The following is a 23,147-nucleotide window of genomic DNA, read 5'->3' as shown; positions in this document are numbered from 1 at the left end:
GTGGGGGCCCATGTCTAGCGCCCAGCTGCCCTGAGTCCTTCGGGATTGGGCGGCACAGAAGTGGAGGAGAAGGGAGGGATGGATGGGCCCTGGTTGCCTCAGCAGCGGCACCGGCTCCTGGGGGGCTTCTGGGCGGCTCCAAATGGGGCTGTTTTGTGCCTCAGCCTCTTCATAGCCGGACTCTCTGTGGTTCTCTGGGCTGGTTCCGCTGCCTTCAGGTCTGGGGGGAACCATAAGGAGGGAGAGCCCCCTTCTTTTCACCTCAGGCCTTTTGGAGGTGACCCCCTTGAGAGGAGGGGGGGCGGCTGAGGGGGCGATGGGAAGGCCAAGGCGGGGGGGGCTTTTCCTCGCCTACCGCTCCGGGCCCCGAGCCAGGGCAGCCCCATCCTTCCCCCAGGGCCCGCGAGCCCCCTCGGAGGCCAAGGCCGGGCACTCTGTCGGGGTTCCGGGGTTCCGCGCGCTTTGCCCCGCCGGCCAATGGGCGGCACCCGGGGGGAAGCGGGCGGCCGAGCCGGGGCTCCCGAGCGGCGGCATCTCCCTCCCTCCCTCCCTTCGGGGCTGCCCGGGCGGGGCGAGGCGGGAAGGTGAGGGCGCCGCCTGTCCGCGCCCACTCGGCCCAGCCGGCGCCGCTCATTGGCCGCCTTCGGGGCGGGAGGCAGGAGGCCGATATAAGCGGCAGGAGGCCGATATAAGCGGCGGCGGACAATACGGCTGAGCCCGGCTGGGGTGCGCCGATCCGCGGGGCTCCCGCTACTCTCCGCCAGCCATGGAGCTCGACCCGCCGCCGCCCTCCTCCTGCTGCTGCTGCTGTGAGCCCGCGGGGCCCTTGCATCGCTCGAGCGCGCCCAGCGACGACATCTGGCACAAGTTCCAGCTGCTGCCCAGCCCGCCCGCCTCGCCGCTGCCCGGCCCAGACGAGGATGCCGCCGAGATCCCGCCGGAGTGCGGTCCGGGGCTGCGCGGCAACCTGAGCGCCTTCGTGCTGCGCGACTGCATGTGGAGCGGCTTCTCGGCCCGCGAGCGCCTGGAGAAAGTCCGCGGGGAGAAGGCGGCCGCCCACGACCTCGGCGGACAGTGCGTGGCCCCCGGCGCCGTCTTCGCCTGGCCCGGCGCGAGCGGAGCGCCGGCCACCACGATCCCGTTTTCCTCCGGCTCCGAGAGTCAGAGCGACTCCGGTAAGGCGGCCGAAGGGGAGAGAGGTTCTGCTCCGGCAAGGAAGTTTGGCCGCTTCCCCTCGCGGCTCCCGGTGGAGCGGCCAGGCGTGCTCGGCCCCGGGGCTCGGCGTCCTCGCGGAGTCCGGCGCGATCCGGCGACTGCACCTGGGCACGGAGCGAAATCGCGCGCGGACACGCAGAGGCGTCCGTGGTCCAGGTGCCGTCGCCGGAGTCCGCCCGCCCGCCGAGCCCCCGTCCCACCTGAGCAGCCCCCCTCCCTCTGGCAGGAGGAACCGAAGGGCCCTTTCAAGGCTCCTTGCGCTGCGTTGCAATCCTATGAACTGCAGCCTAGGTCTGGACTGGAAGGCTGCGAATGGCAGCATCCGCGATCTAAAAGCTGGTAGCATGGGAGCGCTGCAGGTGCCCTCACAAAAGACTGGGGGGCAAGAGGGGCGTCTCCCCCCCCCCTCCTGCAGCTGGTGAAAAGGGGGTGCGGCAGCCCACCCCGCCTGAAGGTCCCAGGTTTGTCTGGGCACCTCAGCTCAGACTCCGAATGGCCCCGGAGTGAGGAAGAGGCCTGAGCCCCTCTTAAGGCTCTCGGTGAAATCTTCAGGGGGGGGGGGAAGACTGAGAGAGCCCTTTTCAAACGGGGGTGGTGGGAGACCCATAGGCTTCAGGGGAAGAGTGAGGAGCAAGGAGAGAGACGCAGGTAGCAGGTGCGGTGGGGGATGGGCCACATGAAGGGGAAGGGCAGGAGACGGAAGAGCGGAGTTGCAGGCTGTCCGACAAAGCAGCTGCCAGGGGGCTTCTGCCTGGTCCCGTCAGCTGCTGTGAAGGCTCTTTGATGCCCTTTGCGCTGGGTCTGGGGCTTGAGTTTCACCTGGCTCAGCCCAGGTGGGCAGCTCCCAGGAGAGCAGGTGGGGGTAGGACCTGCCTTGCCTCCTTCGCATCTCCATCTTTTCGCTGGCTGGTTTCTCTGGCTGAGACCCAAAGAGGGCTCTCCCCACTCCCTACTGCTCCACCCACAAGGCACTACTACCAATATTCCCCAAGGGCCTAGCAAGCCTTGATATTCCAGTGGGTTGAGCGCAGCTGCCTTGCCGAGCCCGGCGTGGGCAAGTATCTCAGGACAGCTCAGGGGTTCAGAGAGGCCTTCGGAAGTGGTGCTCCCCCTCCCTGACTCCTTCTGGTGATGCATTGTTTCAAGAGTAAGTCCGAATCCGATCAAACACTTGTAAGAGCTTATATTAAGACTTACAAAGTGGCGCTCAAGGCGGCAAGATGCGCGTACCATGCCGCCTTGATTGCATCAGCGGAATCCCGCTTGGCCACTCTGTTTAGCGTGACCCGCTCCCTTCTTAACCAGAGGGCAGTTGGGGAGTCCTTACAGAGTAGGATTTTAACACATTTTTCGCTGATAAAATCGCTCGGATCTGGGTGGACCTCGACTCCGATTGAATAACAGTCGACTGACAACGAGTCAGTCGAGGTGACTGGGACCCATACTTGTCCACCTGTTTGGGAAGAGTTTGATCTGGTGACACCTGATGAAGTGGACAAGGCCATTGGTCCCGCTGACTAAACAATGTCATTTGGCGGGATCCAGGGGAAGAGTCTTCTCTGTGGTGGCCCCGACCCTCTGGAACCAGATTTCCCCCGGAGATTAGAACTGCCCCCACCCTCCTTGCCTTTCGTAAACTCCTTAAAACCCACCTCTGCCGTCAGGCATGGGGGAATTGAACATCTCCCCCGGGCCTATACAGTTTATGCATGGTATGTTTGTGTGTGTTTGCTTTTAATGATGGGGTTTTTAGTGTTTTTTCTTAAATTATTAGATTTGTTCTACATCGTTTTATTATTGCTGTGAGCCGCCCCGAGTCTACGGAGAGGGGCGGCATACAAATCTAATAGATAGATAGATGGATGGATGGATGGATGGATGGATGGATGGATGGATGGATGGATGGATAGTGGGGAAGGGGGTTTCCAGGGGGTGAAAAGAGGAAGGGGGGGCACCTGTCCAAGAGCAGCTTTTCCCAGCTGGACTGGGAGCGGGAGGGTCCTTGCCCTTCTCTGCCCCCCTCCTTCCAGGGGTCACGCCTTGCTGGCCATCTTCTGCTTGAGTGGCTGGGTGAACAGGGTGTCCTGTGGCCCGGCTTGCAAGGCTGAAGGCACCGATGGACGAAAGGTTTAATGGCACCAGGACGCTGGTAGGTCCGGCCCAGAGCTCTTCCTCTCAGTTCCCAAAGTGTCACTGATTGATGGATGGATTGAATGGTGCTCCTGTGTTGACACGGACTCCACCCCCACCAGCAGGAGGGCTCTGTCCACAAATGCCCCTTTCTGCTCATTCTGTTTGGGTGATTCCGAGGGGGCGTGGCTGCTGAGGGAGTGGCTGGAGGGGAAGCCAATGGGGATCAGAAGGGGGCGGCATTTCAAAATGTCACCCATCCCTTTCTTGCATTCCGGAACCAACAGTCTCTGTGTGTTTGTGTGTGTGTGTGTCTTTGTTGACTCCTGGAGATTGCCTGGATGAATCCTGCAGTGTTCTTTGCCGTTGCTTCCTTCTTAGGATTGAGGGGAAGTGCTTGGCCCAAGGTCACCCAACTAGAACCCACCCACCCACCCCCTCTTTGGGGCCTGAGCCTTTCATCCCTGGACCAGACTGGCTCCTTAGGCAACATCAGAAAAGTTGGGTTGGGCCAAAGGACAACTTCAAAACGTAGAGCAAGTGGCAGAAAGAGAGGTGGGCATTCGTATTGGGTATAAGTGGCCATTCAGACCTTTTACTTTTAAGAGTTATATGCCGTGTTCAGAACCAGAGAAGACGCAGTGAAAAGAAGAAAACAAACCCTGGACTCTGTGGACCTCTTTGAATGTGCATACTACAAGTTGCAAGACCATAGCGGGATCTTTCCATTACCGTTGTTTAACACGTGACCCATCAGCACTGCATTTGGCTGCTGAGGGGGAGAAATAAGGTGCTTGGTAATACCTTGATAAGAGCACACCTGAACTCCAGTCTTGGTCACCACAACATAAAAAAGGGGGTGAGACTTGGCAAGAGGGGCAGATGGGAGGCTAAAGTGCTGGACCAGCTGTTGCAGGGGTCGGGTCTGCCTAGTGGAAAGGGGGGCCGGGGTAACAGGAGGGGAATGCTCCAATAGTTGAGGGGCAAAGAAGAGCCGGTCAGCCTCTTTCCCAAAGCACCAGGAGGCCGGAGAAGAAACGACGGAAGGGAAACAAGTCAAGGAGAGAAGCAAGAAGAACCGAGGAGAAATTTCCCCACAGTGAGAACGTTCCACACCCGCTCGCTTGAGATGATGTGGGGGCTTCGTTATTGGGGGTTTGAAAGAAGAGGCTGCCTGTCCGAAATGGAGTCTGCTGGGTTGGACTAGAAGACCTTTAAGGTCCCTCCCAGTCTGTTATCTGTAGCTTGACCTTTCACGGTAAAAACCCTCCGCGGTGGACTCCTGCCGGTCTCTTCTCCACCCGCAGCGCCCCCCCTCCCCCAAGCAAAGAAGAGAAAAGCTGAACCAGAGGGTGGAGGGTGGGGAGAGGCAGGTTTAGACAGGTGGCAGCCTTCCCTGGAATTCTCTTTCTTTCTTTCTTTCTTTCTTTCTTTCTTTCTTTCTTTCTTTCTTTCTTTCTTTCCTCTCCCTCCCTCTCTCTGGGAGCTTGTGGGCAGGAGGCGCTGGGTCCCTTCCTGTGCCCCTGGGTGGAGGTAAAGGCGCTTGAGATTGATGGCTTCTGAGAAATCAAAGGGACAAAAGGCAGCCCCCCCTCCCCCCCCCAGGTCTCTGCTTCATTTACAATTCCAATGAAGAGCTGTGGAAGAAGAGGGCAAAGAGGGGAGGTGGGTTTAACCAACAAAGTGAAGGGTTGTGGTGGTGGTGGTGGTCCTTGCAGTTGTCTTCAGTAGAGATTTCTTGCCTTCCCTCCAGAGGACCAGGCCACGGGGGCTTCTTTGGCTGCACTTCTAAACAGGTTGAATTTGGAGGGCAGAAATGCCCCCCCCCCCAATTCTCAGGAGATGGCGGGAGGCCTGAACCAGGACAGGAGGCCAAGGGTCAGCTTTCGTTTTCAGAATACATTGAACGAGGCTCAATTGCCATGGCTACTCCTGAGGCTGAGGAGCCCTTAATGGAGACGGGGGGGGGGGGCGAGGGGGTTGTCCACTGGTGCCCACCTGCTCCCTGGGAGAGTTGGTCCAGGCTCTTTTGCTTCTCAGTCACAGAGGTTCACGTTTGCTGCTTTAAGGAGTTTTACTTTAATTATTGTGCTGGGTCTGGTTGCTTTAAGGGCAAGGAGACCACCAGAGTCCCCAGCAGCCGACTGATCACCTCTGATGGGAAAGGGGGGGGGGTCAGGCCACGGACCACTTCTCGCAGAGTGTCTCCGGTGGGAACCCCATTCAGTGTTCCAGATATTTGAGTCTTCACAGCCACCATTCAGTTGTGCCCTTGACACAGAGCGTAGGATCAGGGGCAGGCCAGGGCTCTGCGTGGTGACCACAGGAGGGCGTCCTGCACGGGACCCCAGAACGTCCCTTGAGTTTGTTTTTTCCCAGGAAAACTGCCCCACCGTTCTTTAACCCGGCTGCTCCGGGAGTGCCGAGGGCCAAGAGCGTTGCCGTTCCTGATGCCGTGGCCCTGGGCTGGAGGAGGGCCCAGCCTTGTGGTCTCCTTCGTCCTGGAGGCAGCTCAGGTCACCCCCAAACAAACTGGCCCGCACAGGCCCCTGCGCTGGGCATCTGCTGCAGAGGGACCTGTTCTGGCCGTGCCAGGCTTGGCTTTACCAGTGGCTACCAGGGAGAACTGAGTGCAGCCTGGGAGCTGGACCCAGCCCCTTTTCAGCGGCCAACGCCTGGTGCGGGAGGCTCACACACTCTTCCTGGAGGAAGAGGCCACAAGCTCCGGCCTGCCTCTGCGGGAACCCTTGGCCCGCACAAGTGGAGGCCTGTTTTGCTCAGCTGTGGCTTGTTGAAAATCACAATTAGCTGGATCTGCATAATATGCAAACCAAACCCAGGCAAACCGCAGGGCAGCTTAGACGCGGCCTCGAGCTCTTCCGTGTGATCTCTACGGCTGCCTGATGCTGCGTCCAGTCGAGTTGCTAATGAGTGAGCGGTGTGCCGGGGCCTGGAGCAGAGAGACCGACCACTGTGATGCCCACTGACTCCTCCGTCTTCTCTTTGTTTGCAGAAGGAGACGAGATCGACGTGGTGACCGTAGAGAAGAGGCAGGCGCTGGGGAGCCGGAAGCCCATCACCATCACCGTGAGGGACGACCCCCTGGACCCCGGCACCAAACACTTCCACATCGCCATCCACCAGCAGCAGCACAACTATGCTGCCCGCTCCCCCCCTGAGGCTCACTCGGTGGAGAGGCCTCGGGAGACGGGCGGCCCTGATGCTGGGGACGATGGGCCACAGGGGGTGGAGGGCTTCCCTCCTGCGGCTTCCCTCCCCAAGGCCGGCAGCGCGCCTGGCTCGGACACTGAGGACGGGACCAAGAGGAAGAACCACAACTACTTGGAGCGCAAGCGGCGGAACGACCTCCGTTCGCGCTTCCTGGCGCTGAGGGACCAGGTGCCTGGCCTGGCCTCGTGCCCCAAGACCCCCAAAGTGGTGGTCCTCAGCAAGGCCTCCGAGTACCTGCAGCTTCTACTCAGGGCCGAACAGCAAATGGTGGCAGAGAAGAAGCTGCTGAAAGTGCACCAGCTCCAGCTGCAGAGACAGATCGCACATCTGCAGGGCACCGAGTAGCTGGCTGGACCCGGGCTCACGTCGCATCCGCACTTTTGGGTTGGTTTTGGGTTGCAGACTCCTAATGGACTGCCATTCCCATCATGCACTGCCACTGCACACCGTACGGGACGTGTCCTTATTGTGCTGCTCCCACCTGGATTCTATTCCTCCTTCCAGGAGAAAAGGGGTGGGGGGGCTCCAGCTGTACAGCGTTCGATGATGGTTGAGCCCCCCCTCCGTCCGTCCCCTTTGGCTGGACCCAGTGGGCTGCTTCTCCAGAGGGGCCCTGGGACACCCCCCGCAAGGCCCTCTTGGCGGCCAGTGGGGGTTTCAAGGGGTCCCGAGCCACATTTCCCTGTGGAGGTAATGGGCGCCTTTGTTGTTTGGGGGGGGGTCCTCAGGAGGGGGAGGGGTCTTTCTGCAGTTGGTTGTTTTTTTTCATAGTCACATGAGGGTTGTCAGATTCTCTGACCCTGGTGGGACTTTGTGTTCCCCTAACACACGTTGTGGGTGGGTCCTGTTCCCCAGCCCTGCAGTCAGAGGCAGCAAGCAGCCCCCCCCCCGCCTCCCTCTGCTGCTGGAGAGGCTCCATTCGGGGGGGGGCTCCATGCCCAAGGGAGGGTGGGGTGCAAGAGGCTCTTTGGCCCAAGATCCCGCTGGCCTTGTCAGAGTTTCTCCAGCCCACGGGGAGGGCGGGGGGTTGGAGGGGGGCTTTGAAAAGCCTCCCGCCCCTACGGCCCCCTTGGGTTCGAGACTGGCCTCGTTCTCCTTGCATCCAGTGCCCAGCTGGGTGGGGGGCTCCTCGGGGCATTGGAATCTCCCAGAACCTGCTGGAGTGACAGCCTCATTCTTTGTACTGCTTTTCAAAGAGATATACTGTATTTTTGTACTTTTTAGATTTGTTTTCTCTGTTTTTGTAAAATGCTGTCTCTGCCCCCCCCCCCTTGTCTCTCTGCCCAACTCTCCCGCCGGCAGTCAGGGTGGTGGGTGCCCCCCTCCCCCCGTGGCCCGCAAGGGAGTGGTTCGGGTTGGCTCCCTTGGGAACAGGCTGCTTTCCAGAAACTGGGATGACTGGAAATTCCGCTGGCGGGAAGAGGCCGGTTGCAGCTTGCAGACCTCCAGGGCCCAGTCAGGTGGGGAGCAGAGCCGGCCCTGCGCTTCCAGGCTGGCTCCCTGGCGGGGCTTCCTTCCCAGGTGGGGCAGGCAGGGAGGGAGGGAGGGAGGGGCTGGCCGCCCGCCTTCTGTGGGGCAGCAGAGCAAAGGGCAGGGGGCGAGTCCCGGCTTGGTGAGCAAGGGGGCCGGCAGGGCGCATGACCGGGGAAGGAAAGCTCTGCAAGCCCCCCTCCCCGGGCTCTGTCTCCCTGTGCGGCCCAACGCTTGACGGGGGACAGGGGGGCCTAAAGGAGGGGGCTCCAAGCTGGGCAACGTGGAGACTTCAGCTCCCAGAATTCCTCAGCCAGACTCGGAAGCCTTCAGGTTGCCCATGTTGGAGACTCCCGCCCTCTCCTCCTTTTGGAAACTCCCCCCCTGCGCGAGGCCCCCGCACGGGCTCCCCACCTCCTTCAGTTGAAGAGGGCCCCCCTCCGGGGGTCCTGGCTGGCGGGATGGGCCGAAAGGCTGCTGGCAAAGAGTCCCTGTTCCTGGTGGGCTTTACTTCTAGGCAGGTCAAGGGGTTTAACCAAGAAGAGGCAACGGTACCTGAACATCCCAGCTCTTAATGAGCCCTGGCACCCCGGCTACCCCCACCCCACATGGCCCTGGATCCAGCTAACATCAGGGCCCCCAGGGGCAGAGGCTCTCCCACAGACCCCCTCCAAGAGGAAAGCCCCCTCCTCCTCCTCCCCCTCAGAGCTTTGAGCCTGGGGACTTCAGACTTAGCACTTTGTTACCTTACATTTCTGAAATAAATTGATGGCAAAAGGGCAAACCAGGCCAGTGTCTTCTTCTCTTGGGGGGGGGGGCAGGGGGCATCTGTTGGGTAGAGAGAGAGCCAAAGGAAATGCCTCTTGCATTGTTCAGCCCCTCCCTTTGGGCTCCTGAGGTGCCCGGGCGCTTGTGGGCAGCATGTGCCTAACTTGGGGTATTGTCCCCCCGTGCCCACCTCTTCCCACCCAGGAGGGGCAACAAGGGGGCGCTTTGTAGGACGAGGGCTTCTTTGGCTCCAGAGCTGCATCCAGGGTTCGGCTTGCTCTGAGGGAGGGGCCAACGGACTCCACCCCGACTGGACAGGCGCAAGGGGAAGATGAGGAGGGGCATCGAAATTCAAAGGCAAGTCAAATGTTTGATTCAAGAGGCTTCATGGGACCCACAAGGTGACCAGGATGGGAGGTCTTGGTGAGCCCCACCCTCTCTGGGACTGTGGTCCGTGGTGTGAAAAGAAACGTGAAATGGGGGGGGGGGGGGGCAGGGACACAAGGCTCTGCTAACCTCAACTGGCTGTTCCTATTTATTTATTTTATTTTATTCATTAGATTTGTGTGCCGCCCCCCTCCCCAGACTCCTATGCGAAAGGGGCGGGGGAGGCCTCTCATTCGTGGTGTGCATTTGAAATGCTGGCAGTTACACAAACACCCTGGATTCACACAACATACTAAACTTGCGTTAACAGCTCAACTCTGTTTTCACACGTCTCTAAAGGCAAAACAGGCAACTAGGTTAAACGCCAAAGGAATCGAAGCAGCAACCTGAGAAGTCGGCAGTAGGCAAAACTTTAGGTGGCTTCAATAGCATCGTACTTTGAAATCAGCGAAAAATGATGATCTCCCCCTTTTTTTGTAGACTGGTCAGACCCGACCTCAAACAAAGGGTCCAGTTCTGGAAAACACTCCTTGAAATGGATTTGGGGACCTCAGAAGCAGCTCCGAGGCGTCTGAAGAGCTTCCAACGGTCAAGCCTTGACTAGGAAGCCTTCCAAACTTGCCAAGACTCCTGGATGACCACTCCCAGAACTCCCCAGCTAGCAGCACCGCCGGCTGGGGATACTGGGCGTGGAAGTGCACAAGTCTTAAGGTTCCCAAGTTTGGGGGGTCCTGCTCTGTGGGGGGAGTGGGGGGGGGCAGCTTTCTTAGACGCTGGGGAAAGAATTTGTCTCCCGGATCTCTCGGCACCCGAGATGGCAGGTCCAGAATCTCAGAAGCTGGGCTGCGAGCGAAGGTGGCCGAGGGTTTGGGAAGACCAGCCAGACAGAGGGGCCAGACAGAGGGGCCTCCCCCTGAGCAGGAAGAGGGACCTGAGCTTGGACATCACGGCTTTTTGCTCTGTTTCCTCTTGGATTTTTTGGCTGTTGTTTGGCTTTGTTTAATCGAGGGGCGTAAAACCTTCTCGTATTTTTCATTTTTGGGGGTGACGGGAAGGTTAGTTCACGGCTGCTTTGGCTGAGCCAGCTCTAATCCCCTCTCCTCCAATTATATCGCCTGCTCTCCCTGTTGCTAGGGCAGGAGATGTGAGTTGCTAGGGGGAAGGACATCTCCCCCCCCACTTTGTTGCTATGGCAGAACATTGCTGAACCTTCCTGCTACCTTGGCAATAGCTTCCATCTCCTTGGTAACCGTCTCCCCATCCTTTCTCTCCTCTGCTTTTTGTTGCTACGGCAACAATCCCTTTCTCTTGTCTTTGGTCACAAGTTCATCTCTTTACCCATCCCTCAGGCATTGCTCTTCCAAATGGTTGCCATGGCAACCTCCCTCTCCCAACTTTGCTCACCCCATCCATTTTTCTCCTCCTCCCCTTTGTGCTCGGCACCTGGCCTCAGAGGTGGCAATGTCCGGGGCCCAGGGAGGACGCCAACTCCCATCGTCCTTGACTTGAGGGCCCTGGCTGGGCTGAGACGGAGGGACTGTCGCAGAAGTCCAGCAAACTGAACGACACACACACCACACACGGCACCTGGCTGTGGCTCTAATCAAGCCATAATTATTGGACAATCACGACATATACAATGCAATACACAAACTCCCAGGCGTTCAGTCCGAGAGAGGCCAACACTCGAGACCCCCAGCAGGGCCACTGGCCTCCTACCTCAGTGTGTCCGATTAAAACATCCATGACAGAAGAACAGAGTTGGAAGCACAGGTGGGACTCGCCAGGTTCTGTCCAGTTCTGGAGAACCGGTAGCGGAGAAATTCCCCCCCCCTGGCTGGACCTTCCCCCACGGACCCTCTGCCTCCCCACTCCTGCGGTGACTTCCCCCTGGAGTACCCCTCCCTTGCCAAGGCCACTAGGCCACCCCCCAAATGGACTCCAGCCACTGCCCAGAAGGGACACCGTAGGTCTTCTAGCCCAACCCGCTTAAGCCTCCGGGCCGGTTTCCTTCCTTGCAGGTGGGGTCTCTCCTGGCTGAGCTGCTGCCTTCACTTCCGCTGCTTTGGCAAAGAGGGGGGGTCTCCTGCCCCCCGCTCCCCCCGCCTGGCGCTTCTCCGCCCCGCCCGGAGCCTCGGCCTCTTCCTCGGACGCGGCGCCCCCCACCTCCTGGGCGGACTGTTCCACGCGGGGGCTCCCACTCTCTCCCCCCCCCCAGGGCCCTTCGGGTTGACTCGGGCTCCGACCTGGGCGGGCGCGGTAGGAGCACAGGCCGCCTCTGCTCCGCTCCCTCCGCCAGCGCCGCCCTGGAGGGAAAGGCCCCGGGGCTCCTCGCCGGTCCCAGTTCGCCCCCCGCGCAGAGGGAGACCGGGCGGCCGGGGGGGGGGGGAGAGAGCAACAGGGAAGCTGCCAATCCCGGCTTATCGCCCGAACGCCCCGCCCCCCGGCGCTGGCCCCGCCCCCTGTTCAGAGCACCCGCGAGGGGAAGGGGCGGGGGGGCATTTCAGGCCCCGCCCCCTCCGGTCATGGCGCGCCCGCTGGTGGTGGTGGCGGTGCTGGGCGCGACGGGCACCGGGAAGTCTCGGCTGGCGCTGCAGCTCGGGCGGCGCTTCGGCGGCGAGATCGTTAGCGCGGACTCCATGCAGGTGCGCGGGGCGGGAGGGCGCGAGGGGGGCGGCGCTGCGAGGGGGGAGGGAGGGGGGCTCTGCTGCCTCTCTGGCCCGCCCGCTCGCTGGTTTCCGGTGGAGGCGCCAGGGCGGGCCGAGTCGGCTCTTCCGCACCACGCGGACTCCAACTCCCAGGGTTCCTCAGCTGGGCCGGGTGTGGTCTCGGGAATTCTGGGAGCTGAAGTCCGCGCGGCGCGGAAGAGCCGACTTCCTGCGGGCGGTGCAGGTGATGCAAGGGGCCTTGTCCTTTATTTCACGCGGTGGATTTGACTTGGAAGCCGCGCAACGGTGGAGGTGGCCGGAGCGGGTCCCGCGCCCACCTGGCGCTTCCCGGCCGCTCCTCGCTTCCCTGCGCCAGGCTCCCCTCCCCGAGTCTGGATAATAATAATGATGATAATAATGCTGTAGCCATACAACCTGTGTCAATATACATTACACAGCCCTGTGAGAATGAGGCGTTCAGCAGGCCAGGGGAGGCGTGGAGGGGAGGGGTCTTTCCTCAGCCCCCCTTGTGGCCCCCTAGGGAAGGGAGGCTGGGGGCAGTTCTTCCCGTCACCCCTTAACTACGTCTGCACTTGTGCTGCCTGGTTGCTGTAACACGCCAGACAGTGATTGACGTGCAGATGGTGGACTGGATAATTCCTGCGCAGAACATTCTTTGTGGTTCTACGGTGGAGAGTCCACTTCATGTCCTGGGAGAGTTTAAATCCCCGAAACTCCTGATGCTGTGGACCTGCCTGTCTCGTCCCCTCTGAAGCAGCCTTGCCCCAGCAGCAACGGGAGGGCCCAGGCCCTGTGGGCCCCTGGCAGAGGTCCCGGCTGGGAGGGCGCCTGGTGCCTTGTTTCGCTTCCTTCTCTCCCCCCACTCGGCCTCTGGATGCCCCCCCTGAGGCTGTCGCCTGTTCTAAATCCTCCTATGTGAGGGGGCTGGAGGAACGGTGCTCACATCCCAGCCCCCTGGCCCCCCTCCTTCCTTTGGGGCCTCCAGCCGGGGACGGACACGGGCCTTTGCTCGCCAGCGCCCTTCTGCTGCGGCTGCCGGCTGGGCGAGGCTGTCTGGCGGCTCTGGCGGCTGGGATTTCTGAACGGAGAAGCTGCCAATTAGGAACAAGACCGTGCAGAGCCCGGAGCAGCCGGTGCTGCCTCTGCCTCCTGGCACTCGGCACCAAAGCCCAGGGGAGGGGTGTGTGTGGTGGAGGGCCCCTTTGCCTGGGTCCCTCCGTGACAGAGAGCTGGGTGCCAAAGAGTGCAGAGGGAGGAGCGGAAGAGAGGGCTCCCCTGGTCCTTGAGGTCCCGCGGGCCAGGTGCCCAGGAGGATAGGGCGTCCCCTGCCTGCTCGGTGCCGGACGGCTGCAGCTGAGCTGTGGCTGCGTCAGGGACGGCCGGTGCCTGTCTCCGTGTCCTTCCAAAGGTCCCGTGGCCACGTTGGAGGCCCAGCTGTTCTCTGGACCAACTGAGCAGGTCCTCAGTTTGGGGTGCCAGAACACACAGCGGGTCTCCCGAGGGGGCTCAGGCACTCCTGGGCGGGGTGAGCTTGCTTGGAGGCCCCTCAGGGTCTCCTTTTCCAAGCAAGGGAAGGAATGCGCCCCCTGCCCCACTGGGAGCGATGCACCCCACAGCTCAGGCAGAGAGGGCCGGAGGCACCTTTGGGAAGCCGGGTGAACTGCTTCATGGGTGCACAAGGTCACGGGGGGGCGGGGGGGCTGTTGATGCAGGCAGGCAGGCACTCTTTGCACGGGGTACTCCTCTACTCCCTGAGGGGGGGGCGAGGGAGGGGGGGGCTCAGGACCGAGTCTCTGCCTGCCCCGAGGCCTCCTGGGACTGGGAGGGGGGAGCCGGCTGAGACCCTAGAAGAAGGCTGGCTGAGAGGAGCCCCCCCCTGGGTCTGTCTGTCTGTCTCTCCCTGTCCCAGATCTATCAGGGCCTGGACATCATCACCAACAAAGTCTCTGCCCAGGAGCAGAACCTATGCAGGCACCACATGATTGGGTTTGTGGACCCCTTGGTCACCAACTACACCGTGCTGGACTTCCAGAAGAAGGCCACCGCCATCATATCCTTTGCAGGGGGAGGCTCCACAGCCACTAAAGGGCCTAGAGACCACGTGATGCCCACAGTTGGGAAAGGGGGAGGGCGGGGGTGGTGGTCTTCTGACGGGCAGGAGAATCCGTAGCGGAACGTGTTTGTGGCTCAAGCAAAGGTCGGGGGCCAATTGTCTCCTGGCAAACCAGGCGTTTCAGGTGCTGGGGGGGGGGCAGCAACGTTTCCAGAATAAACTGGATGCTAATTGGGGAAAAGGGGGGGGCACAGAAGCACAAGGGTCCTTCCCACAGGTGTGGTTTTAAAGTCACCAGGTTCCATGTGTGCAGCCTCGTGTTTTTTTTAATGAGGCTCAGCTTCAGGTTTGTCCATCGGTTCCTCAACTGTCCACATTGATGAGATTCTTGCCTCCCAGAAGGTCCCAATTGTGGTCGGAGGAACCAACTACTACGTTGAATCTTTGCTCTGGAAGGTTCTGTTTGACACCAAGGTCAGCCTCACTTTGGGGCAGTGCTGGGATGGTGGCGGGTGGGTGCGGGGGCTCCAATTTGGGCCCTTGCTGAGGCCAGAGAAAGAGGACTCACGGGCTTTGCTGCAGGGGGTCTCGGCAGGGGTGGTGTCCCCCTTCGGAGCCCCCGCCTTGTGCGCCACGGCCTCTGTCTTTTCAGGGGGAGGCCGGGGGTCCAGTGGTGGCGGAAGAGTGGAAGGCTGGGCTGGAGAGGCTGGAGAGTGAGGAGCTCCACCGTCGGCTGCGTCTGGTGGACCCCAACATGGCAGCCCGGTTGCACCCTCATAATAAGCGCAAAATAATCAGGTCAGTCCAAGAGCTCCCACCCAGCCCCCCGAGGCTGCAAGAGGGACAGCCGGGGCTCCCCAAATATCCCAGAGGCCCCTGAAAATGGAGGAGTCTTTTCTTGCCCAGGCGCCCACTGCGCCCAGCGGCTGGTCAGCGATGCTCCCGCTCTCAGCCGCCTCTTCCTTCCCACTTCCCAGGCCAGGAGGGTCCCTGTTGGCCCTGCCAGGCGTTTAATTTACCGCCTTGGAAGCCCCCCTCGGTTGCCCTCTGACACTTGGTGACAGATGGTGAGTGACAGCAGAGCAGTTTCTCTGAAAAATGGGAAGTTGTGGTTTTTATCTCTTGCAGGGAAGCACGGCCCCTTCAGCCTCCCTCACAATGCACGGTCAGCCCTGCACCTCCCTGGGGCCATGGGACTGGCAAACGCCCTGGGATGGACGGCTGCTGAAAAGATGCCCCCCCCCCCTTTTACAATGACCCAGAGATTTTGAAACTGGGCAGCTTTTAAGACTTCTGGACTTTCCCAGAACCCCTCGGCCACACAAGCCCTGCAGTAACCAAAGTGCCGGCCCTGTCCTGAGGTCACCCAAGCCTTTGACCAGGCAGAATCACACTGCCCACAGAGTCACAGTGGCCGCCACGTAAAAACATTTCTTCCCCCCTTAGCCGCTGCCAGGAGCCTCCGGCCTGGGTCCCATTTCTAGAGTGGGGCGACCCCCTCCTGACCTGCTCACCCCCCCCCCCCAGGCAGGGCACCGTCTGGCCCGGCTGCTTCCGCCAGCAGCCTTTTCTCCGGGGTTTCCGTCCTCGGGGCCTCTGGACAAGGGTGCCCTCCTTTCCCCTGGGGCTGCAGCCGAGGGGCCCCCACTCAGTGTGCCCCCCCCCGGGCCCTCTCTCTTTCCTGCAGGAGCCTTCAGATCTTTGAACAGACCGGCACCCCCCACAGTGAGCTGCTGCAACGGCAGCAGGGGGAGAAAGGGGGAGGGCCCCTGGGGGGTCCCCTGAAGTACCCCAACCCCTGCATCTTCTGGCTCCATGCAGAACCGGCAGGTGAGACCAAGGAAGGGCCCAAGCACGGAGGCCGGCCTTCCCCTCTCTCGGGCCACGCGGTGTGGGAGGAGCCGAGGCCCCATCCCTCCCCAGAGCCTTTGCGGGCTGCAGACCGACTCCTTTGCCTGCGGGGTTTCTCCCAGTTCTGGAGACGCGGCTGGACCAGCGGGTGGACCAAATGATGGAGGCCGGCCTGCTGGAGGAGCTGCGGAACTTCCACCGGCGGTACAACCAGGAGAAGGTGGCTGAGAACAGGTGAGGCCCCGTCCGGCTCGGGGGGGGGGGGGGGCTGAGCTGTCTTGCGCGGCCGAAGGGATGCAGCCAGCGTGCGGGCACTCTTGGCCAGCGGCTGCCCATTCCGTCCCCAGCCAGGATTACCAGCAGGGGATTTTCCAGTCCATTGGCCTCAAAGAATTCCACCAGTTCCTGATTTCCGAGGACCAGAGCCCAGAGGAGGTCAGGCAGCGGCTGCTGGACCAAGGTGAGGACCTGCCTGGGTGGGTGGGGGCCCTTTGGAGAGCAGGCTGCGGTTTGCTTGATGGGCAGGCCAGAGAATTAGGGGAGCTTTGGCGTGTAAGAGGCGGTTCTGGGAGATGGGACGCATTTTCTGGCCGGTCCGGAGGAAACGAACAGGTGGTGGCGCCTTCCTGGCACTGCCGTGTCCGGCCCCTCCTGGCTGTGCCCCCCTGACGCTCCGCTCCCTCAGCCCTGCAGGCCTTCAAGACGGTGACCAAGCGCTACGCCCGGAAGCAGAACAAGTGGGTCGAGAGCCGGTTCCTGAGACGTAAGTCCGGCCTCCCTGCTGCTCCTTTGCTCGGCCGGCCAGGGGAGGGGCGGTGGGCTCAGTCAAGGCTGTGGGGTCTGTCGGACCACCGTTGCAAAGGCTTCTCTTAAGCATGTGCAGAGCGCATTCCCCTAGAGAAGATTTTGTCCTGGAGGGGAACAGCTGGGCCTGAGGGGCCCCTGAAGACCCCCCCCCCAAGTCAGAGGTGCCTGGAAGGGGGGGCCTCCTGCTCTTGCGGTTCCCCTCTTGGGCGAGACGGAGGCCCCAACTCCCCCCCCCGGCTCTCCTCCGTGACCCAGCTGGCGGGGGAGGGGCACAAGTGTTTTGCTGCTCCCACCCCCCGACCCCCACTGGGCTCTCCCCCCTTGGCTCAGGCTGGGATGGGGGGGAGTGGAAAGGCTGCTGGTGGGTTCAGGAGAAGGCCAGGCAACCTGAGAGGGGGAGGGGGGAGAGGCTATGGGCCCACGGCAGGTGGGGCAGGAGCCGGGGTTTATGGCCAGGGCAGTCAGAGGCATCACCTGCTTGGATTTTGGCCCCAGGGGACCTGTCGTCCCGCTGCAGCCCTGGTGGCCACTACCCCCACTACCCCCAGCATGGCTCCTCTGGACAGGTGCGCTTGGCTTGGCCCCCGGCCGTCTTGGGAGGGGTTGGGCTGCTGCTCTCCGCCAGGAGGTGACCCCCTGAGACGCCCCAGTTGACTGCAGGCCTCCTAGAGGCTCCCCTCCTCCATCCTGCGTCCCCGACAGCCCCAGGAACGGAGGGGGAGGGGCAGGAGGGAGGGACGTTTCCCCCTGTTGAACCTCAGCGGAGGGACCGGCCCCAGGGGGCCACGCAGCAGGTGGGAAGTGGGAGAGCCGGCCCCGTTTCCCAAGATGGAAGGAGAGACCCAGTCAGGGTCAAGAGGCCCCAGGAGGGGAGGGAGGGCCCGGCCTCTTGACCCTGACCCTGAGAGAGGATGGGTGGTGCGGGGGCCCTCAGCCAGCTTCTCCTTTGGGGCAGCCCCAGTTGGTTGGAGGGAAGCCCAGCAGCAGCCCCGGCCTCAAAGGGGTGGACAGCTTCTGCAAGTTCCGCCTGTGCCCCCCCCCCAAATACGACCCTCTTTGGACTGAGCGAGGCCCTCCAGCCCCAAAGCCCAGCAGGCTCTTTTGTTGTGGGGCCCCCCCAGGTCCCGGCTCCCACGTGCCCCCCGTTTATGGCTTGGACGTCTCCGACCTCTCTCAGTGGGACGCAGCTGTGTTGGAACCGGCCGTTCGGATAGTGGAGAGCTTCCTGCAGGTAACCCCGGGATTCCCCTGCCTGGAGGGGGGTTTCCCCGGCTCCCTTTGGGTCCCCTGCTGAGGATCCCTGGGCTGGCCGGCCACGCTGACCTCTCGCGTCTCCAGCCTGGTCCCCCGAGACCCTCCCTGAAGGCCCAGCCTGGTCAAGGGGCCCCGGGAGATGGGGAGTGGGCAGCTCTGAGGGACCAGAAAGGCTCAGCGGAGGTCCTCCCCCACCTGCCCTAGACGAGGTATTGCCCCATCCCTGCAAAGGAGAAAGATGGGGCAGGACTAGTGAGATCCCCCCACTACCACCACGAGGGGATAAGTGGAAGAGTGACCAGGAGAAGGGGGCTTCCCTTGGCCTGAGTGGTGGCAGCCGCTTCCACTGGTTTCAAACATTTCCTCTTCCCGAGAGTGGACTCGTCAGACTTGCAGATAACGCCCAGGAGATCCAGAAGGTCCCATCGAGGGAAACCTGTTATTTATTGGGTGGATTTCTCTGCCGCCCTTTTCCAGGGCACTCGGTGAAATTCAGTGTAGAGAAAAGTCAGGTGTTACCCCTAGGCAAGGAAAAACGCACAGGTAGACACACCCCGGGTGGCACCTGGCTGAGAAACAGTAGCTGTGAGACAGACGCCCGCTTGTCTGCAAGGGTAGGGGGCTTCCTGAAGGTTGGAGTAGAAGACCTGCAGCCAGGTCCCTCCCGGTCGGTTATTCTGCCAAGCCCCTGTCCAGACTCTGCCCCCTGCGCTGCCTTCAGCACCAGCAGCACGCTTGGGGCAGATCAGCCGCCTGAGCCTCTCTTGGCCATTTGGGTGACCGTAAGCATGGTCTTGCCAGTCTCTAGGTTGGGGCCCCCGATGGGCTTCTTTGAAAGACAGGACAGGCCAAAGGTCCCGTGCATTGGAAGAGCTGCCGTCTAGAGATTGGCATGAGGGGCAAGCACCTTCCCTGGCCCCCAGTCATTGGCCGAGGCTTTAACCCCCAGGGCCAGGAGCCTCCAGTGCAGCCCCTCAGGCTGGAGCCAGGGCCAGCCAGGGACAAGCAGAGTTGCCGGTTGTGTGAGCTGTGCAGCCGAGTCATCATTGGGGACATCGAATGGACAGGTAAGTCTTGCCAGGGGTTTGGGGACATTGCTTGGAGGGGCTGGGACGATGGGACTTGGTGGTTAAGACGCTGAGCTTGTTGGCTGGAGAGACAGCGGCCCAACTTCAAGACCCAAGCGCCTTGTGTGATGGGGAGAGTTCCCATCCTCGCCCCAGCTCCCGCCAGCCTACAAGTCCCAAAGGGGAAAATATGAGTGGGTAAATGGGTACCACGTCAGTGGGAAGGTAACAGCGCTTCATGACATCATGCTGGCCCCACGTCCATGGAAATCTCTTTGGGCAGCGCTGCCTCAGGGGCCTTTAAACGGACCTGAGCAGGGCCCCTTCTAGCCAGCAACCACTAGCCGAGTAAAATCCACAAGGACCCCTCTACCTTTTACTTGAAGGGACTAAAATCAAGATGGTTAAAAATGAAAAGCGGTTACATAAAGTTGATTTCTTTGATCATGGCTAACATAGATCTGGTGTTATATGTAAGCCTTAATAGACATTTGCTGATCAGGACTGAAATGACCAGATTTCTAAGGATTTGCTTATAGATAAGAAATGGGGAGGAGAGATTTATTTGTTATACACTGCTCCAAAAAATAAAGGGAACACTTAAAAAAGAGGATATAACTCCAAGTCAATCAAACTTCTGTGAAATCAAACTGTCCACTTAGGAAGCAACACTGATTGACAGTCAAATTCACATGCTGTTGTGCAAATGGAATAGTTGTGCAAATAAAATATTCAATGAGAATATTTCATTCATTCAGCTCTAGGACGTGTTATTTGAGGGTTCCCTTTATTTTTTTGAGCAGGATATTTTTTAAGGTGAAAAGTTAGCTACGGTCATATTATTTATGCTTCCGGCTACAGGGGAAAGTCATTTCTTTATAGATTTCTTTTCTTTTTCCGTACATAATGGGTTTTTTTCTGGGCCTTCTGTTTTTATTTTTTTAGTTATTATTTTTCTTCGTACTTATAACTTTTATAACATTACTATTAATTACTACTTAGGTTTTTTTAAAGAAAGTCACAGTTCCCGTTTTATCTACACCATGATTGTGACAAAGTGAGTGCCTTTTAATAAAATGTGTTAGTCTGAAAGGATACTACTGGATTCCACATGATAGTAATTTTGAAATTTTAAACATTTAAGTCCAAATGGACCTCGGAGCAGAAGGAGATGAGGAAGTAGGCAGGAATCATATTTTCAAAGTGTGCGTGGACTGGGCTGGGCCTTTTCTTCCATGGCAGGGCTTCTAAACCCTGGTGACTTTTAAGAGATGTGGGCTTCAACTGCCAGAACTCCTCGACCACGGACCAAAGATTGAGAAGCCCTCTTCTGAAGGCTGGGCTGCTGCTTAGGGGTGTTCAGAAAAGGTGTTCCCATATTCAGGCCACTTTCTGCTCCGTTGCACCCGTAGAATAGAATGGAATTCTTCATTGGCCAAGTGTGATTGGACACACAAGGGATTTGGTGCAGATGCTCCCAGTGTGCAACCTCCCCTTAATTGGGCCTTATGTTGGAGGTCCAGGCCCTGCCACTCTCCCCCTGTTGCTTGGGACAGGCTGTGCTACGGTGTCCATTTCCCAGTTGCAGGAAACGGTGTGTGCGGTGTGGGTGGAAAATACTTGACATTTCAAAATGTCAAGAGTCTCCAGCCCAACTCAAACCCCTTGCTGTGTAGCAGGCTTTGGACATTAATCGTTCTGTCCAGATTGCCTTAAATTCAGAAGGAATTATTTGCAGATCAATATCTAATTTTGGGATGTTGGGCCAAAGGCAGAAAGTTTTCTCAGAAAGCTCAGAGCCCCACTGCGGGGAGACCTTGGTTTACAACCAGCATTGAGCCCAAGAGAGTCGTAAGTGAATTCTGCCCCGTTTTATGACCTTTCTTGCCACAGAGCTTGAGACATATCAAAGGAGAGAAAACTCCATATGGGGACAGAACTAGGGTGGGACTCTTTTTTTTTTTTTTTACTACTGGTTCTGTGGGCATGGCTTGGTGGTCCTGTGAGTGGACGGGCATGGCCAACTCAATGTCACTCACTCCCAGTCACGTGACACACAATCACACCTACCCAGGTTTTGTGGCTCCGGGTGTTTTCTGTGGGGAATGGGTCATACAGCTGGGTGGGCCTGGCCAACATGATTGGTCTCCCCTGTAGGAAATTCCTCCTTAGTCCAACTCATAATAAAATAGCACAATAAAATAGCCCTGTTCCAATATTTAGAATAGAAGGGAATAACAGAGTGGGAAAGGACCTTGGAGGTCATCTAGTCCAACCCCCTGCCCGGACAGGAATTCCTACACCACTTCAGACAAATGATTATCTAATCTCTTCTTTAAAATTTCCAGTGTTGGAGCATTTACAACTTCTGGAAGTGGGTTGTTCCCCTGATTAATTGTTCCGTCAGGAGATTTGAGGGGCTCCTACAAAAAACGAGAGAGTCGATCTATTTTCCAAAGCACCAAAAGGCACAACAAGGAACAAAGGATGGAAACTAACCCAAGAGAGAAGCAACCTAGGACTAAGGAGAAATTTCCCAAGGGTGAGACCCATCAACCAATGGAATGGGTTGTCTTCAGAGGTTGTGGGTGCTCCATCGCTAGAGGCTTTCAGAAAGGGTGAGGCAAGTACACCCCACAAGGACAGTGCCAAGAGCCACTAAAACAATGTAAAAACAATTAAAACAACCCTCCCCCTTTTTAAAAAAAGTCAACCCCAAAGCAAACGCAGAGCTGAGAGGGGAAGTAAGAGCAGCTGCTCAGGGTGATTGAAAGCCCCGGCATGCTGCAAATAGCCACTGACCCTTCCAACTCTACTATTCTACATTCTCTGTCCTAAATTGGGGGCTTCACAGCAGAAGCAACGCAGCTGGCTGGACCCCCGTCCATTAAATTCAAAAGTCTCTAAATGAACTGTAGTAATTGGAGTAGGACCTGTGCTGCGCAGAATTCTGCCCTTCCTCATAGGCTGAAAGAGTTGGTCTCCTGAGAAAATGCAGGTGGCTTCTCACTTCTGGAGTGATGTTCTGAATGAGACCCTCTCGTTGGCAGCTCACCTGAAGTCCCGGTCCCACCTGTCCCTCCTGAAGAAGTCCCGGCGCTCAGGCCTGAGCCCCCTGGCTGCAATCTCAGCGTCTCCGGCTGCAGAGAGAGAAGACGGACGGACGGAGGACGGTGAATCCGAGGCCCAGCCCTGCGCCTAAGACTCGGGGGGGCGGGGGGAGCTGAGGGCATGGAGTGGACCCGAGGGGACTGGCCTTTGGGCCACTCTGTATGAAGCGGCCAGGCTCTCGTCCTCCAGCCGCCAACGGTCCGTGGCAGCCCTCGAGACTCTGCCGTGCCCTGTCCCCCTAAATGAAGGACGGTTTTGATACGCTGACCCTGTGGGTGCTGGTGGCCTTTCCTTCATTGCCATGACCTCGGCTCTCCCTTGCCTGCAGCCCCTGGTCACCTGCAGGACGGAGGACGGATTCTGCCCTGGGAGGGTCTTGAGCTCCCCCGACTTCCTCTGCACACTCTCTGCCTGGAGGGAGGGCAGGGGAGGGGCTCCCATCCAGGGCCGATCTGCAGGGAGGGTGTGGTGGCCCCTGGCTCCACTTGCCCAGCCCCTCCCTCCCTGTCTGGGGGGGAGCTGGAAGTGGGGCTGAGTGCTCTCGGTGGGGGGGGGGGCTGCTTAGGGCTGCTTCTGAGGCCTTGGGGGTAAGGGGTGGCACAGCAGGGAGAGTACAGCACTGCAGGCCACTAAAGCTGACTGTAGATCTGTAGGTCAGCGGTTCAAGTCTCCCCATCGGCTCCATGTTGACTCAGCCTTCCATCCTTCCGAGGGGGGTCAAATGAGGACTCGGATGGTGGGGGCCATAGGCTGGCTCCGTTTAAAAGGGCTGTTGCTAACATGTTGTAAGCCGCCCTGAGTCTTAAGGAGAAGGACGGCATAAAAATTGAATAAATAAAATAAATAAATAAATAAATAAAGGGGGCCCTGAGGCTCAGGGGGGCCACCACCTAAAAGGAGCATCTGTGGCTGCTTTCAAAGAGGGTTGCATGGATTCCTCCCCTCCCCAGGATCAGCTTCCCTGGGCAGGAAGGCCTGCAGAGAGGTCAAGAGGCCGACACGGGAGTTGTAACTGCACAAGGGAAAACCCCTTTTGGTAGGTGGGGCAAAATAATTAAGGGTGCGTTTGTTTCTTTATTTATTAGATTTGTATGCCGCCCCTCTCCGCAGACTCGGGGCAGCTCACAGCAGTGA

The 23,147-nt window shown here is 59.3% G+C and overlaps 2 protein-coding genes across 7 annotated transcripts; both read left to right on the top strand.

Annotated features, from left to right (window-relative positions):
* The first annotated feature begins 697 nt into the window (after window positions 1-697).
* Window positions 698-8,825, top strand: MYCL (MYCL proto-oncogene, bHLH transcription factor). Its single transcript, XM_070764839.1, has 2 exons — window positions 698-1,175; window positions 6,359-8,825. Exons 1-2 carry the CDS (start codon window positions 767-769, stop codon window positions 6,919-6,921), a joined length of 972 nt encoding a protein of 323 aa, XP_070620940.1. The 5' UTR covers window positions 698-766; the 3' UTR covers window positions 6,922-8,825.
* A 2,875-nt stretch (window positions 8,826-11,700) lies between these two features.
* Window positions 11,701-22,280, top strand: TRIT1 (tRNA isopentenyltransferase 1). 6 transcript variants are annotated; one of them, XR_011560361.1, is made up of 12 exons: window positions 11,701-11,846; window positions 13,780-13,920; window positions 14,299-14,397; window positions 14,576-14,721; window positions 15,611-15,753; window positions 15,897-16,008; window positions 16,122-16,234; window positions 16,460-16,537; window positions 17,703-17,812; window positions 18,785-18,902; window positions 21,251-21,444; window positions 21,953-22,280. XR_011560361.1 is itself a non-coding variant. In XM_070764859.1 (12 exons), exons 1-12 carry the CDS (start codon window positions 11,727-11,729, stop codon window positions 22,077-22,079), a joined length of 1,362 nt encoding a protein of 453 aa, XP_070620960.1. In that variant the 5' UTR covers window positions 11,701-11,726; the 3' UTR covers window positions 22,080-22,280. The 6 variants fall into 6 exon arrangements, 5 of the variants coding, with proteins under 5 accessions (XP_070620960.1, XP_070620962.1, XP_070620961.1 ...); XM_070764859.1 differs by lacking the exon at window positions 21,251-21,444 and adding an exon at window positions 19,905-19,959; XM_070764861.1 differs by lacking the exon at window positions 21,953-22,280 and adding an exon at window positions 19,905-19,959 and having other exon boundaries at window positions 13,780-13,922; window positions 14,301-14,397; window positions 21,251-21,391.
* Window positions 22,281-23,147: the final 867 nt, after the last annotated feature.

The sequence above is a fragment of the Erythrolamprus reginae genome, chromosome 11 (genome assembly GCF_031021105.1).
Source record: "Erythrolamprus reginae isolate rEryReg1 chromosome 11, rEryReg1.hap1, whole genome shotgun sequence".
Classification (NCBI taxonomy): Eukaryota; Metazoa; Chordata; class Lepidosauria; order Squamata; family Dipsadidae; genus Erythrolamprus; species Erythrolamprus reginae.
This window is presented reverse-complemented; position numbering and strand designations above follow the sequence as displayed.

What these genes read in the sequence shown, in the direction of transcription:
- TRIT1 (XM_070764859.1), top strand. Translation starts at nt 11,727, where the DNA reads ATGGCGCGCCCGCTGGTGGTGGTGGCGGTGCTGGGCGCGACGGGCACC. An exon ending in TTAGCGCGGACTCCATGCAG is followed by an intron (nt 11,847 to 13,779) that starts GTGCGCGGGGCG and finishes TCCCTGTCCCAG; the next exon opens with ATCTATCAGGGCCTGGACAT. An exon ending in TGGGGACATCGAATGGACAG is followed by an intron (nt 18,903 to 19,904) that starts GTAAGTCTTGCC and finishes ATTACTACTTAG; the next exon opens with GTTTTTTTAAAGAAAGTCAC.
- MYCL (XM_070764839.1), top strand. Translation starts at nt 767, where the DNA reads ATGGAGCTCGACCCGCCGCCGCCCTCCTCCTGCTGCTGCTGCTGTGAG. An exon ending in CGAGAGTCAGAGCGACTCCG is followed by an intron (nt 1,176 to 6,358) that starts GTAAGGCGGCCG and finishes CTTTGTTTGCAG; the next exon opens with AAGGAGACGAGATCGACGTG.